General features: G+C 37.4%; 1 protein-coding gene across 2 annotated transcripts in view; it reads right to left on the bottom strand.

Annotated features, from left to right (window-relative positions):
* Window positions 1-21: 21 nt before the first annotated feature.
* Window positions 22-16,811, bottom strand: part of LOC106873362 (solute carrier family 25 member 16) — a 22,707-nt gene continuing 5,917 nt past the window's right edge. Inside the window, exons 2-8 of one of the 2 annotated variants that reach the window (XM_014920692.2) lie at window positions 12,609-12,701; window positions 11,863-11,996; window positions 8,676-8,739; window positions 6,082-6,270; window positions 4,602-4,764; window positions 2,935-3,006; window positions 22-1,020 (exon numbers count right to left, since the gene is read on the bottom strand). In XM_014920692.2, coding sequence (XP_014776178.1) covers window positions 849-1,020; window positions 2,935-3,006; window positions 4,602-4,764; window positions 6,082-6,270; window positions 8,676-8,739; window positions 11,863-11,996; window positions 12,609-12,701 — 887 coding nt within the window. In that variant the 3' untranslated portion in view covers window positions 22-848. Of the gene's footprint in view, window positions 1,021-2,934; window positions 3,007-3,422; window positions 3,476-4,601; window positions 4,765-6,081; window positions 6,271-8,675; window positions 8,740-11,862; window positions 11,997-12,608; window positions 12,702-16,811 lie in introns of those variants that run through there. The other variant, XM_052976207.1, reaches the window with a different exon arrangement.

Below are 16,811 nucleotides of genomic sequence, written 5' to 3'. Positions count from 1 at the left end.
TCCCTAAGAGATATATACACAAATGCACATACACACATCTTTCATGTTTATAGACATTTAAAAGAATTAAAAAAAAGAAACCCACCTTTATACCCTATATATACATACATATATATATATATATATATTTAGTTTAAAAAATATTACAAATCACCTAAAAGTAAGACACATGATGAAGAGAGAGAATGTGAGCAAATATTGCATGAAAGGGAAAAAGGGGTAAAAACACATGACTAATTAACACCATGGCTTGGGTAACTTTGGCGGGGCTCTCTCTCTGATGTAAACATTTGGGGCTAGACCTCTGGTCTGAAGACCCTTTACTCTCTTCAGTTATAGAGAGTCTGAAAAGAGTCGTGGTCGCAACAGCCTTCCTCAAATAAATAAATATATAAATGAAATGAAATTAGAAATTGAAAAAAAAATATATTACATTGTTTTAAGAGAAAAGACATAGGCTGTGACCTTCACCCAGTTCCCCATTGTCACAAACGAGTAAGGGCCATACTGTTTTGTTTGTGATGTTCCTCAGACAAGTCGAAAATCACTTGAGAGAGAATCATTTCAACAAAGAACTGGCAGCAGTTATTGAGACAAACTGATTTTTTCTTTTGTTCTGCATGAATTTCATGCAGATCCCCTAAACAGTTACACACACATATATGTATACACACTCACACACACATATATGTATACACACTCACATACTTATATACATATAGATACATATATTTTAAATAAAATAGAAAAAAAAAAACAACAAACAAACAAACAAACAATGGACTTAAAATTAAAAAGGAGATTAAAATGAAACTATTAAAATTAAATAAATAAAGCCGTTTAAAGTGCTAACGATCAACACCGGTGTCTAAGCCAAGCATTTGTTTTGCTGTTTCATAAGTGGCAAAAGACACAGCCACAGTAGGGATGACTCGAATGTAATTGACAGTAAGTCCTCGGAACAGTCCATTGCTGACCCCATCTTCACGGTATATGACCAACAATGTCCGCAGCCAACCTCTGGTAAAAGAAAAAATACAAAAAACACACACATAATTATGTAGTCTGCTTACTGATTAATTATCAAAATAATTACCAACAACATTGAAACTCGGCTTGAGAAGACCTGTTGGGGCAAGCGAAAGCGAAATCGTGATGGCACTGTCGCCGTTCTGGCACGTGTAAAGACATTCGAGCAAGATCGTTGCCAGTGCCGCTGGACTGGCTCCTGTGCAGGTGGCACGTAAAATACACCATTTTGAGCGTGGCCGTTGTCAGTACCGCCTGACTGGCCTTCGTGCCGGTGGCACATAAAAGCACCCACTACACTCACAGAGTGGTTGGCGTTAGGAAGGGCATCCAGCTGTAGAAACTCTGCCAAATCAGATTGGAGCCTGGTGTAGCCATCTGGTTTCACCAGTCCTCAGTCAAATCGTCCAACCCATGCTAGCATGGAAAGCGGACGTTAAACGACGACGATGATGATGATGATTTATTTAATTAGTTATTCTACATTTGAATTAAAAATTTAGGATACAAGCCTTCAACAACCTACCCCCTATTGCTACCTTTGTACCTCTGCATCTCCCTCCCCATTATTCTTATTTTATCCATCTTTACATTCCGAGTTCAAATTCCGTCAAGGTCAACTTTGTGTTTCATCCTTTCGGATGAAAACAAGTACCAGCTAAGCATTGGGGTCGATGTAATTGACTTTCCTCTCCCCTCAAAAACTGTTGCCCCTGTACCAAAATTTGAAATCACTATTTAATGACATGGTTTTGTTTATTTAAGGAGAAATCAAGCTGATATGGACTCAGGTTATATAACATCCAGGATACTATTAAAGACGGATCAGTATTTGGTCATAATTCAACCAGTATGCTATTGATCAATATTTATGTTGTTGTTGTTAGTTGAATAGGATGTGGAATGAATTGTCCAGCATGTGCCACTCTAAAAACAGGACTTATTTTCATGCTGAAAATTGCTAGGGAATTTGTTATTTGTTGAGAGACCCTTACTAAAACAAAGAACTTTCAGAAACGGTTGTGGCACAAGAATGTCAAGAATGGTTCTGAATGTTACATGGAGAGTTCATTTAACCATCAAGCAGCTTTATCAAGATCTACTCAAAGTGACCGAGAAGATTCAGCAGAGAAGAATGAGAATTGCTGGGCATTGCATCAGGCACCTAGAAGAATCTGTGTGTCAATTGGTCCTATGGCAGTAAGTCAAAGGAAAGATCAACTGAGAAAGAAACAACTTGTTTCAGGACTGTGGAATGGCAAATGATGCATTAACCCATTACCTCCCATAATTCTATTAACTGGAATTTTTTTTATGAAACTTTGATTTCTAGCATAAAACAGCCTTAGAAACATGCTGGAATGATCAAAATAACATTTTAAATAGAAATAAGCGAGATATTGGGTGAAAAATTAGCAAACTTCATTTGAATATCAGAGAAATATACCTAGTAGATATAGCAAAAAGGTTAGATATGTGTAAATATTGAGAGATAATTACGAAATTTGTAATTTTTAAGTGATCTCATATGAGATCACTGGTAGGTAATGGGTTAAGAACATGCATGGTATCTCCCACGAAATCATTGAAGCACCCAGGAGGATGGCCAAATTAAACTAATATTTGTTAAAGATGATCCAGTTGTTATTTTGACCCAAGGCAAGTAATTCTTTATGAGGTTAACCACAAGAATTGGTGTGAAAGTTCGCACAAAAATATGTTTAATTACCATGAGGAGGGAAGGAGCTAATATTTTGATTTGGGGCCATGTCTGAGAATAACTGTGTACTATAGACAGGTTAACATTAGGTCACACAGAATTCAAATCTGGGCCAGTATGTGGTCATGTAGAAAGCTTAGTCAAGCTCAATCAAAGATTAAGGACAGACAATATATGTCACTTACTGATCATATTTGTGGGATTCTGGTAACATTCGGGACAGTTGCATTCGCCGTCTGACAACATCCAATGGATAGCTGTAAGATAAATTGCAACTTTTAGACAAGTTTATGAAAAGACAAAAAAAGAGAAAAAAATTAAAACAAAGACAAAGAAATAACCCCAATTAAATATACAAAACCATATGTTTGTACATGATCATGTATATAAATGTACTTACATGTATGTGAGTATATAGCTGTAAAACACATGCACAAGAGTGCATACATCGCACATTTTAGGTGGTGAATTGACAGAGTCAATGAAGCATCAGATTAAACGCTGTGTGAGTATTGTCCCTGGTTCTAATACTGCCGATGACAACTTTACCTTTCATCATTTTGGGGTTGATAAACAAAGTACCAGCCCCAGGACGGTGGATTGGCAGAATTGGTAGAGCATCTGTGGGGATGTGTTGTGGTGTGGTGTCTATTCCAGCTTTGTGTGTTCCGAGTTCAAAATCCATCCGAGACCCTCACTAAAGAGGAATAACCTCTTCTTAGTGAACTAATATAAAAAGAAACAAAAAAATAGAAGGTGCACGTGTACAGCTGCACAGTTGCTGCACTGGTGCAACATACATCAAAATGTTGCAGTTGTTTTAATTTACAAACGTGCACTTCATAAGTTGCATTTAAGATCACATGCTGCACATTAGCTTCAAAGTTTGACATATTTTGCACTCCAAGCATCAGAAGTTCTTCAGTTTAGTGATTGGGAAAAAAAAATAGCAGGAATGTTGCACTGAATGGAAAAATGTTTATATCCTCATTTGAGTAGGGATTACCTGAGGACACAAAGCACTTAATGACGAAGAAGATGATGATGAAAACATATAAAGCATGACTGTAGATGTGTTGGCATGACTGTGTGCTTAAGAAGCTTGTTTTGCAACCATGTGGTTTGGGGTTCAGCCCCACTGTGTGGTACCTTCAGTAAGTGCCGTCTACTGTATCCCCAGGCTGACCAATGCCTTGCAAGTGAATTGATGGAAACTGTTTGGAAGTGTCTGTTTGTGATTATCCCCATACAGTCACTTGACAACTGGATTTGGCTTGTGTACATTCCTGTAACTTAGTAGTTCAGCAAAAGAGACTGATGGAATAAGTACCAAACTTTAAAAAAAAAGCACTGGTATTGGAGCTGATTTGTTTGACTAAACAAGGCAGTGTCCGAGCATGGTCGCGAACCATTGAGTAAAACAAGTAGAAGACAAAAGATAACTGTCCACTACACTCTCGGAGTGGTTGGCGTTAGGAAGGGCATCCAGCTGTAGAAACTCTGCCAAATCAGATTGGAGCCTGGTGTCGCCTTCTGGTCCACCAGTCTTCAGTCAAATCGTCCAACCGATGCTAGCATGGAAAGCGGACGTTAAACGACGACGACAACGACGATCCAGTGCTGGTGCCATGCAAAAGTCACCCAGCACACTTTGTAAAATGGTTGATGTTATGAAGAACAATCCAGATGTAGAATCATGCCTAAGCAGGCACTGAATTACAACACAGACTTCTGGCCTGTTGGATCTTGTCGAGCCATCCAACTCATGCCAGCACAGAAGGCAGAAGATAAATAATGATGATGATACTGTTGTTCTTTAATACAGTATTAGAAGAAAGAATGCATTACTCACGCTGTTGTCTGGGCGATAACTCCAGCCCAAGCACCGCAGAGCAATTTGGCAGGAAGAATAAGAATAATCCCACCCGTTGTTTTCTGGCAGGGTCTTCCAAGAGTATCAGGAAAATAGTCTAAACACAAGTTTTTCATTATCTCGAAACATGTGAAAGATAAACCTAAAAAAAAAACAAACAAATGTAATCAATTTTATGATGTCGTTGTTGTTGTTGTTAGTTGAATAGGATGTAGAATGAATTGTCCAGTGTGTGTCACTCTAATAAAACAGGACTTATTCTCATGTTGAAAACTATCAGAGGAGTTTGTTGTTTGTTGAAAGATATAGCGAAACTTCTATTTATGAATGCTTCTCATCACAAACAAATCAGTTTACAAACAATTTTTTTTCAACATAAAACATCTCGGGTGGACAAATATTGCCTTGAGTAATGAACATGCAGGCTGACAACAACAGCAATTACTGATAAGCTGCTAGTATCAGTGGGAAAGTGTCAGTTGCTGTCTAGCTTTAATTCGGTGCACATCCATGCACAAATTCACTGTCTGTTCTCTTGAATTTCTTACGGTAAATATAGTTTTGGTTTATGAACATTTCAGGAACAACCTCCAGGAATGAATTATGAATTAAATTAGTAAAATTTAATAAAACAAAGAACTTTTATAGCATGGTTCATGCTTGTTGAAGATGATTAGGTTGTGATATATAGTTACATGACTGTGGGGGTTAAGAAACCTGTTTCCCAACCACATGGTTTTGGGTTTAGTCCCACTCTGTAGTACCTTGGGCAAGTGTCTTCTAATATATATAGCCTTGGGTCAACCAAAGCCTTATGAGTGGATTTGGCTGGTAGAAACTGAAAGAAGCCTGTTACAGGTATGTATGTGTGTACATCACATGATGGCTGTAAACGAGCATCACTGCTATACAAGCAAGGTTGTTCATTTCCAGTTTCCCATGGAAAACAGTGGGGAAATATTACCTTGCCTAGAAACAGGTGAGGGTTGGCAACAGGAAGAACATTCAGTCATAGAAAATCTACCTCAACAAATTCCATCTGACCCATGCAAGCATGGAAAAGCGGATGTTAAATGAGGGTAATTGACCAAAATCAATTAATTCCAGATGAGGCTTGCCACAGAAATTGGTGTGAGAATTCACAGAAGAACAAGGTTAATTGCTGTGAAGAGGGAAGAAGCTAATATTTTATCTTGTAGCTTTGAGATTTCAATGATGTGAAAGAAGCCTGTCATATATATGGAGTTGAGATTTCAATCTGAATGGACAGATTTCAATGAGGTGATTGTATACTTTTGGTATGACATTGTAGGGCAGGTGCAGGAGACTGGATCTGGCCAGCTTGAGCATTAAACAAGTAGAATATCTTGGCCTGATGTAGCCAGTTTAAATGGTAAAAGGTTAATATGAAACACAACACTGATTAGAAAAGGAGGGAGGTAAGGAGGTCAATAATTACCAGCATATGGTGAAATACCCAGTATTGAGGGCACCATGCCTTTGTAAAGTGCAGTGGTTCCACCTTCCAGATGGATAATTGACTTCATCGTGTCTACGATGCCGACATAAAGATGTTCACCTTTCACTTGGAAAGCTAAACGAGATCGTACCACATCCAGAGGATAAGTAACCACTAGCGCCACCATACCTGCAAAAAGTAAATCAGAAAAAATTTTTGTTAACCAATCAAATACATTAAAGATGTTTTAAGTTTCTTTAAGGTCATGGAGATATAAACTATCACTCATTTGGCTATTATTTCCAAAGAGATACTTCCTGCTCCAACCCCCGTCTTCTCATGTGAAATATGAGTCCTCAACGGCTCAGGCCTTTTCTCTCATACTTTTGATTCTCCTAAGCGTAAAGTTTCCCACTACCACCTCATTTGGGGTTCGTAGTCTTTCAAGTTGCATGGCAGCTTCACTAGTGCTGATGGCATGAAAAAAAAAAAGAAGAAGCCATCCAATACAACACACTGTCAAGTGGTTGGCATTGGGAAGGGTATCAAACTTTAACAGTGTACATACACAAATAACTATTCACACACAAAATTCATTCTGCCGATTGTCATGAGGAAGCTACACAGCAAACAACCTACGTTTTAGCCACTGAACTACATACAAATGATACATTATAGTTTATATAGTAACACTGAATAATTCATTTGATTGCTAAGGTTAACCAGTGCAACTAGCATTCTGATATAATTCAGAAAAGTGAGATGACAAAAACAAATTTGTCAAGAATGGGATTATTCCAGACAGTTAACCTGTAATATTCAGAGAATTTGACAAAGACATCTTGATAACCATGATTTGGCACCATAAAACAACACACCAATTTGATAAATATCAGTTTTAGTGAGCATAATGTTTTGCTGTTTAAGATAAATAAATTATGGCTACAAATATGGAATGGACACAAAAAACAGCAGCGACGAATAATCCATGAAGATCTGAAGAAATTAAAGACAACCGTTAATGATGCTGAATAACCAGCCTTAAACACCCGTGTTTCCATCTGGTCATAGTGATGAATAAAGAATAGGACACAAGAGGATCAGTTTATATCCTGTAACAGGGGCGACAGCATGTCTGTGGCCAAGTCAGTTTAATTTCCTTAACTGTTTCTCTTCCTGAATTGTGTTGAGTTATTGTTAAAGCTAGTGCAAAAATGATAGTCCAGAATGGTAGAAAACCCTACCATGTATCATTGAAAAGATTTACAATTTCAGTCCCAGCTTAAATACACGTACTCCCTATGTCAGGAATTGACAACCTTTTCCAAGAAGCAAACTGCATGAAACATGGCTCATTACCAAGTAGGCTGTGCTATCTAAAGAACTTTTCATTGGTGAACCATTCAGAAAGTCCCACAAGCTGCAGTTTGCCAGTGACTGCTCTACATGATCAACCTCTCTCTCTCTGCTAGAACTGAACAACCACAGCTTTCTAGGGGCAATCCCATGGTCATTCATGATCAAAGAGGGTCTTTACCCTTTAAGGCTATCAGGATAATTATACTTATCTACAACAATATGTGATTGTCACTGATCTAAAGTGGAGCTTTTGGGGTCAACCATAATCTATAAAGTAGTACACAGACTTTGCTCTGTTGTACCAACTAGTAGACAGACCTGCTCCATAATACCAACTACTACACAAACTTGCCCTATAGTAGAAAGAGCTAGCTAGTAGAAAGACCTACTCTGTGGTACTAACTTGTAGATAAACTTGCTCTGTAGTACCAACTAGTAGGCAGACCTGCTCTAAAATACCAGATAGTAGGTAGACCTGCTCTACAGTACCAACTAGTAGGCAGACTTGCTCTACAGTACCAACTAGGAGGTAGACCTGCTCTACAGTACCAACTACTAGACAGGCCTACTGTATTCTAGTTTGTGTAATGAATGGGTACACTCAAATGAATTGAAGTATAAGGTTAATTATTACAGAGCAGCTGCTCATTTGGTTAAACTGAGTTACAATACCAGCTTTTATAAAGAAGAGAGAAAGACAATCAAAATGACCCCAGTATCTTTACTGAATGGCATGAACAATCAGTTCACCTCATATCAGCCCTAGAATAGAAAAATATAAACTTTATTTACACTTTATTTAGGCCAGCACTACTGTCTTGGCCACATTCACTGACCTTTATAGCAATAGAATGTTATTCTTTGACCTTTAAATAATAACAATGACCTAGAAACAATAATAACAAAAGCGATGAACTTTTTGAGAGCAATAGTAATAATAATAATAATAAATTCTTGTCTTGGCATAAAGACAACAATTTTGGGCAGCCAATCAAATACAAATGTATAAAAAATTTTTTTTTAAATTCATCATCCCCAAAAATCTTTTGTGAAGAATGAGACCAAACATATTTCAACAGATGAGGCAAAATGAAATGAAAATGGAGGAAACCCCCAACTAAAAGAGAAATAATAATAATAATAATAATAATAATAATAATAATAATGATGATGATAAAAAATATCACTCAATAAAAGGTCATGCTTGTTTTGTGTGATGAAAAGTGTATAGTTACCTGCTAAGGATCCAGCCGTCAGCTTGACAATGTGAGTGTGACAATTTGTAACCGACTTGAGAATCTGTTGAAAAGTTTATCACAATTCAGAAACACACAAATTGGGCAACAATTTAGAGGTGGACAAACTAAGAAGACAGTCTGAGAAGTTTCTAATGCTGTTGATATTGAGCAACAAAATTGACTTGGAGGAGGGGAAAGAGACATATTATCTATTGCTTGGTGTGTTTTTATTTTTGTTTTCAGGATGTGAGGGTGAGAACGTGAAAGTTTTTTGGTCTTTCATTGACACTTATTTACCAGTGGCCTCATCCTGTTACCATGAAAAACCCTCTCTGTTGTTGTTGGTGTATCATGTTCTAAATAGATGCTGAGTGTTTTACTATAATGGATTACCTACTTGAAACACAGAACAAGTATTTTCTGAACACTTAATTCTATGCAACATATCACTCCAAGTCACACCCAATGAAAGATTTGTCCAACCAACATTATAAAACTAGGACTATGTATAAAGCAACACAGCTAAGAGCCAAACCAGGGCAAAATACAAATCCAAGGTTAAGCATAAACCCAGGGTTAATACAAAATTAGGTCAAAGTACAAACCTAGGCTAAGTAAAAAACCAGGGTTATGTACAAAACCAGGACAAAATACCAAACCTTGAAAGCTCAGAGAAGTTTTAGTAAATTGCTATCTTTGATGGAATTGTTTGTTGTTGGCACTCCGTCGCTTACGACGTCGAGGGTTCCAGTTGATCCGATCAACGGAACAGCCTGCTCGTGAAATTAATGTGCAAGTGGCTGAGCACTCCACAGACACGTGTACCCTTAACGTAGTTCTCGCGGATATTCAGCGTGACACAGAGTGTGACAAGGCCGACCCTTTGAATTACAGGCACAACAGCAACAGGAAGTAAGAGTGAGAGAAAGTTGTGGTGGAAGAGTACAGCAGGGTTCGCCACCATCCCCAGCCGGAACCTCGTGGAGCTTTAGGTGTTTTCGCTCAATAAACACTCACAACGCCCGGTCTGGGAATCAAAACCGCGATCCTATGACTGCGAGTCCGCTGCCCTAACCACTGGGCTATTGCACCTCATGATGGAATTGTTTAGACACTGCTCTAACTGAGCTGTAATCAAAGACATTCAATCTACCACAATTCTGCCATTTATTTATTTATTTATTGTTTTACTGGCATAATTTACCATGGACTACATTAATCAATGTATAATTGAACAAAAGTGTTCTGGCCATAACCACCTCATCTATTATCAGGCATTCTGTATTCTGGACTACATTATACAAGGTGTCATTTTTTTAAGACAGCAGGCTGTTATTTGAGGAAAGTTGGTTGCTATTTCTAGCAGGTCAAGCAACTGCATAGAGGCTACTCCCAACAGTATAGTTAGTGTTCCTGTTTAGCCCTGGGTCAGATGTAATTCAGCAAACCAGCTGTGACCAAGTTTTTTTTTTTCCAGGCACATTGTATCTAGGACTATGTTATTTAATGTACACTTCCTGTTTGACAAATGATAATCATTTGAAAAAGACTTGGCTAATATTTCTACTGGGTCACGCAACCACACAAAGGATCTGCATCACTGCTGTCTATTTATTAAGTGTGTAGGAATTGAGGATAAGTATATGAGAATACTATTGCTGCTGCTACTACCACTATTACTCCTACATCACCACCACCACCACTACTTCAATCACCATGGTCACCACCACCACTATCACTTATCATTACAACTATTACTGCTACTTCCACTACTACTACTACTACTACCACCACCATCATCATCACTGCAACTATTACTACTACTTCTACCACGACCACCGCTGCTGGTCCTCAAATACAGAAATACTTCATTAATTTTTTATTTGTTACTGCTGTTGTTATTAACATAAATCTAGATACACACTGACTAGTTTTGTTTGATGGTTGCGAGTTCCCCTCTGTCTATATACTCTCACAATAAGTTCCATTTAATGTTGTTGGGGGCAAGGGGATCGAGTTCAAATTGTTGCTGTTTCTACTTTCTGTTTTGTAAAAATCCCCAAGGGGTAGGGTTCTGGGGTCATTCTTAATAGGATGAAGTCTGATTCACTGGGATTCATTCGTTCAGTTCTGAATCAAGATAATCACATCCTTAAGCTACTATAGCCAGCCTAACAAATAACCCAGCCTGGTTGACAGAACAGGATCATCTCAGACATGACTGTGTGGTTAAGGGGCTTGTTTTGCAACCATGTGGTTTCGGGTTCAGTCCCATTGCATGGTACCTTGGGCAGGCATCTTCTACTACAGCCCAGGACCAATGAATGCCTTGTGAGTGAGTGAATTTTGCAGATGGATACTGTGAGGAAGACCATTATGTGTGTGTGTGTGTGTGTGTGTGAATGTATATATATATGTGTGTGTGTATAGATAAACAGATAGATAGATAGATAGATAGATAGATAGATAGATAGATAGATAGATAAATAGATATGTGTGAGTTTTGTAGGTTTGTGTACTCCACCGTTTGACAGTCTGTGTTGGTTTGTTTACATCCCAGTAACTTATCAGTTTGGCAAAAGAGACCAACAGCATAAGTACCAGACTTAAATAAAATAAGTACCGGGGGTGATTAGTTTGAGTAAACCCTTCGAGGTTGCACTCCAGCTTGGCTGCAGTTCAATGATTGAAACAAGCAAAAGACAAATGACAAAAGATAGAAGAACAGCATTGATTTTAATGTTTAGTACAAAGTCGCATTTGTCAGAAAGGGGACACAATCACTTGAATGAACTTCACCACATCACTGTTGCTTATTTTACCAATCATTAGAGATATATGTAAATATAAAGTTTAATCTTTTCAAATATTTTGTGTATCAAAGAATTCTTGTATATTATATACAACAGCAAGAAGCTATAAAACTGACTGTTCTTTACTCAGATATTCTTGGAAAACAAGAAAAGAAATACAGGAATTAAGGAGAGGAGGTTGACAATGTTTGGAATACTTGATCATTTGAAGAGGACAAATAAAATAAAGAAACAATGAAGAATATGGACATTAAACAATTTTGACAATTTTATGGTCAAAATACCTCAAAATATATGAGAGAGTGAGAGAGAAAGGAGTAAAAGTGAAAACAGTAGGGGAGAGAAAAAAAATAAATGTGTAATTTATTTACCTTTTTAAATTCTTCATAAGCACCAAACTGAATAGCAGAATATGGGAAAATCCGTAGCATCTGAACACCATTTCCTTTGTAGAGCCCCAGAAAACCTTCTTTATGAATGACATGTTGTAAGGAAGAAAAAACACCTAGAAGAAAAAAAAATAATAAACATATTAATATTGTTCTCCAGGCAGCGAGCTGACAGAGTCTTTACCATCCCTGAAAAAATGTATAGCGGCATTTCTACCAACTTTGCCTTTCATCCTTTTGGGATTGATAAAATAAATACCAGCTGGTGTTGCTGTAATCAACTCCTCTCCTCCAAATTGATGGCCTTGTGTCAAAAAATTTAAAACCAATATTAATATACTTCTCTCCACTCGCATGTTACAGTGATCATCCCCTCCTCACTTCTATTTGAATGTTGAGGAGCCACCTGTTTATCACAATTTATCTCTTTTCAGATATGTTTTGGCCAAAGACTGGCTCAAGACTCGCCCAGGCCATGTCTGACTTAATAGCACCACCTGATAGGATCCGTTAAGTCATTTTAAAGACAAGTTTTGTGATATCTTGGCCTATTCATGTAGGGCAATGTTGTTTGCTGGGATGTGAGGATGGGAGTTCTGAGTTTTCTTATGTCTACACTGCAGGGGCAAACATTTCAAAACCATTCCCTATTTCTGTAGAAGACACTACCTATTAAGACAGTTGTCCAAGTTTTAAAAAAATTGCCTGAAACCAAGAAATATTCTTACCTAGGTGTCGATAATGTCGGTTGTGGGCTTGAAGCAAGATTTTCACTCTGTCCAGTGGAGCAACTGTAGTTTTTGCACAGCATCCAGCAATACCTGATAAAGAAGGAACAGACATTATATATAAAAAATATAATAATAATAATTCTTTCTACTATAGACACAAGGCCTGAAATATTTGGAGAAGAGGCTGGTTGAATACATCGACCCCAATATTTAACTGGTATATATTTTACTGACCCATGAATGGATGAAAGGTGCAGTCAACTTTGGCAGAATTTGAACTCGAAATATAAAGATGCTGCTAAGCAGTTTGTCCAGCATGCTAATGATTCTGCCAGCTCACTGCCTTAAGTATAATAAAGGTTTCAAATTTTGGCATAAGGCCAGATATTTCAGAGGAGGGGTTAAGCCAATTTGATCAACCCCAGTGCTCAACTGGTACTTATTTTATCAACCCTAAAGGATGAAAGGTAAAGTTGACCTTGGTGGAATGCCTTAAGTATAATAATGGCACCAGGCAGTGGCTCTCATGGCTTCTCATCTTAATTGATTGGAAGCGTTACTGTACATGTTTTGTCTTGGTATAAAAGATGGGCTACAGCAAATATTCTGCTCAATATTACAGATTTGCTTGTCAGATGCTTGACTTTAACCAGTTGGCCACATACTTAAGTGGCTGATGATATGTGCATCTCTGATCATGAACAGGAGTAGTAGGGGAGTATCATAACCATGTGTTGAGAGGAATTCTTTGGGGTTTGAATAATTCATCTCCGGAAATGGTATTTCATTCTTCATCCTTAAACAACCCTTATTCAGAACCTTTTGAGTGAGATGGGCTACTCATCCCAAACAAAATTCTAACTGGGCTCCATCTGCAAGGTCAAGTACTGTTTATCCTGACCACCATGTTACATACATGTGGTTGTGATGCATGTGCCTGTGTACCCTCATCAGACAAGTAAACCTTGAACCCTGAAACACAGCAGCATGCCATTCAGGGGTCTGTTGTGATCTTGGTCGCTTATATGCCAAGGAAACTGGGTAACTAGCCTTAGGAGTTGAAGGACACAAGAAAAAAACAAAAAACAATACACTATGCATGAAAAACAAAAGAATTAAGACTGATTTTAAGGAGGATGCCATTTCATCAATTGTTTAACTGATTACCCATCGATCACAGATCTGTTTGATCTGGATGTCAAACAACAACAACAGCAACAGGAACACTAGACATCAATGCCAATCACTGCAATATAAAGCACTAAGAGACCACTTCCAAAAGGGAAATCCAGAAATAATGAAAAGAAGAAATAAAAAAAAAGAAATCAATAGGCCTCCCAAATATTTATAGAAATCAATAATCCATTAGTGATGCACCTAGAATCAATCAATCCTGTACCAGAATACCCACATGTTATGGTGGACCATTCACATATGCATGGTGTGAAAAAAGAGAGATGGGGAAGAGGGAAAGAGAGAGAGAGAGAGCCTAGATGTGTATGTGTGTGTGTGTGAAACATTGAGTTCTCTCCAGAAAATCCAAGGTCATATCCCATTCTCCTCTTTCAATCACTCTTTCACTTCTTCCCTATTATTCACTCGCTGATATTCACAGACACCACCACCACCCCCATGACATGGTCTCACACCAATGATAAGATCTTATTATTTGTTTTTATTTTATATTCGTTTACACATTATATCATATTCCCTTTATTAACAACAAATATAATTATTAACCTATTAATTGTTATAGTCCGCGAAAGCATTATAATCTTTATTTTCCTCCACCAGAAAATCTTTATTGCCTACTTGGTGTGGGTGGGCATGTGACAACAAAGGGATGTGTACAGCCATCAAGTGTTATTTTTTTCTCTCTTCTCTCCCTCAAAAAAAGAAACTTAAAAAAACTATGCCATTCTCCTCTCTCTTTCACTCTCTTATCATTTACTTATTGACATTCAGAACCCTGTAACACTGTCCAGATAACAGTTGCTATTTACTTTAGCATCATATATTAACTCTATTTGTCTATAAATATTCACCTATTTACTAGTAAACTCAAAGCTCAGGAAGAGCATGTCTATTTCCTCCTGTTTTCTCTTTCCATATATATATATATATATATATATATATATATATATATATATATATATATATATATATATATATATACACATACATGTATATATACACACATACATACATATATATAAGATAGAAAATATTTTTAATGAGCAATGCGAAACCAGTCCTTACTTCAATTATGTTGAAAGAACAAAACCTTATTTTGTACAAAATCGTATATCTTTATTATCATGGCTTTAATATACTCTTAAATCCTGTAAAGCAAATCTGTGTTCTTTCATATTTTCTCTTTTTCTCTCCCTCTTTATATATATATATGAAAGAGAGAGGGGGAAGTGGGAGAGGGCCTAGATGTGTGTGTGAGACATCGAGTTATCTCCAGAAATCCCAAGGTCATGTTCCATCGATTGATCAATCGATAGATAGACAGATGGATGGATATCAAGTCAAGCTTATAAGTACAAAGTAGAGATGTGTACAGCCATAACATTTGATGAGAGTATTAAACAGTTGATAAGCTTATATTACACAGAGAGGATCATATTCAGAGTATGTGTTTCATGTAGCAGGTTGAGGCCTGGCATACAATGTCTCCCTTTATGGGTAGCAGGGTGTTCTTTTTAACCTTGGTTAAAAACTGTGGCTCTATCCGTATTTGAAGACAATGTTCCAACAGAGGTTAAGGAAAATATTGCTCAAGTTATGCTGGAAGCAAAGGTGAAGAGGAAGAAAAAAAAGAGTCAACGGAAGAGGTACATTCTGCAGCAAAATAACTTCTCTTCCTTTACAAACATTTGAGTTTTGTAACTCCTGGTACAAAAAACTTTCTTCACAAGATTTTCTATCAGCACCGATTTTCTTAACAAAGACCCTTCAACATGGAAAGATGATCCTGGTTAGAAAAGTGGACTTGAAAAACTTGAGAAGATAATTATTGTGAATGATGTCTCAGAAAGAGGTGTCAAATTCGTTCAGGATTACAATAATATTCTTACAAAAGATGAAACTGGGGAAACAATTTGTTTTACAGATCGTTATTGAAATCCATAAAACATATCCAACTGCCACTAAACCCTCTCTTAATCAAAAATAATGTTCAATATTCAGTGTTCACATTATGCTTTTGATTCTATGGAAATTATTGCTGTAACTGAAAATGTGTTTCTCTCATAGAAGTTGTGTGTTTTATTAAGATAATCTAATATTTCTTAAGTTTTTCACATTATTTCATGAATTTTTCAAATTAACTATTGGTAAATTTGATTCAGAACGTTTTTAAACATTTGCTGGGATTGCCTGGATGTATCCACACAAATTTCTCTAAGAAGAAAAAAGAGCATAGTCAAGACAGGGAACAGTATACTGCTTTTGAACAGAATTAATTGTTGTGTATATATAGTATGTTCTAACTTCAAGGCATTTGATGGTCACCAAGCAGTTGTCCTACTGAGCTGAAATTTTGCATACCCTGTTCTTTTTTTGTTGATTGGAAAAGGATTAGGGGGTGGGAGCAGCAAGATTTTAACTTTTGGAAAATTACCTATTGCTAAGGGCCACCCTAGTATGTATATGTATATAGGTGCAGATGTGGTTGTGTGGTAAAAAGTTTGTTTCTCAACCACATGGTTCTGGGTTCAGTCCACTGCATGCAACCTTGGGCAAGATGTCTTCTACTATAGTCCTGGGCTGACCAAAGCCTTGTGAGTGGATGTGGTAGGTGGAAACTGAAAGAAGCCCATTGTAATATGTGTGTGTAGTTGAGAAAACATGTCCAACTAAGTAAAATTGCAGCCATCCATACATATAGGCATGTCCTTTATGGTCATGCCCAATTCCCTCTCACAGCCAAGAAATTTTTGTCTTGTGGGTGCTAGTGCCACGTAAAATTGCACTCGTGCAGGTGTCACATAAAATTGCATTTGTGTGCCAGTGCCACGTAAAAGCACCCATGCTAGTGACACGTAAAAAGCACCAGGCAATCCAGTCATAGAAAGCATGCCAAAACAGACAACTGGATCCTGGACAGCTCCTGTCAAACCGTCCAACCCACTTGACAATTGGCGCTAGTTTGTTTATGTCACTATAACTTAGCTGTTCGGGGGGGGGGGGAGA

The sequence above is a fragment of the Octopus bimaculoides genome, chromosome 24 (assembly GCF_001194135.2).
Source record: "Octopus bimaculoides isolate UCB-OBI-ISO-001 chromosome 24, ASM119413v2, whole genome shotgun sequence".
NCBI lineage: Eukaryota > Metazoa > Mollusca > Cephalopoda > Octopoda > Octopodidae > Octopus > Octopus bimaculoides.
Note: the sequence above shows the minus strand (reverse complement) of the source record. Positions and strands in the feature narration are given on the sequence as shown.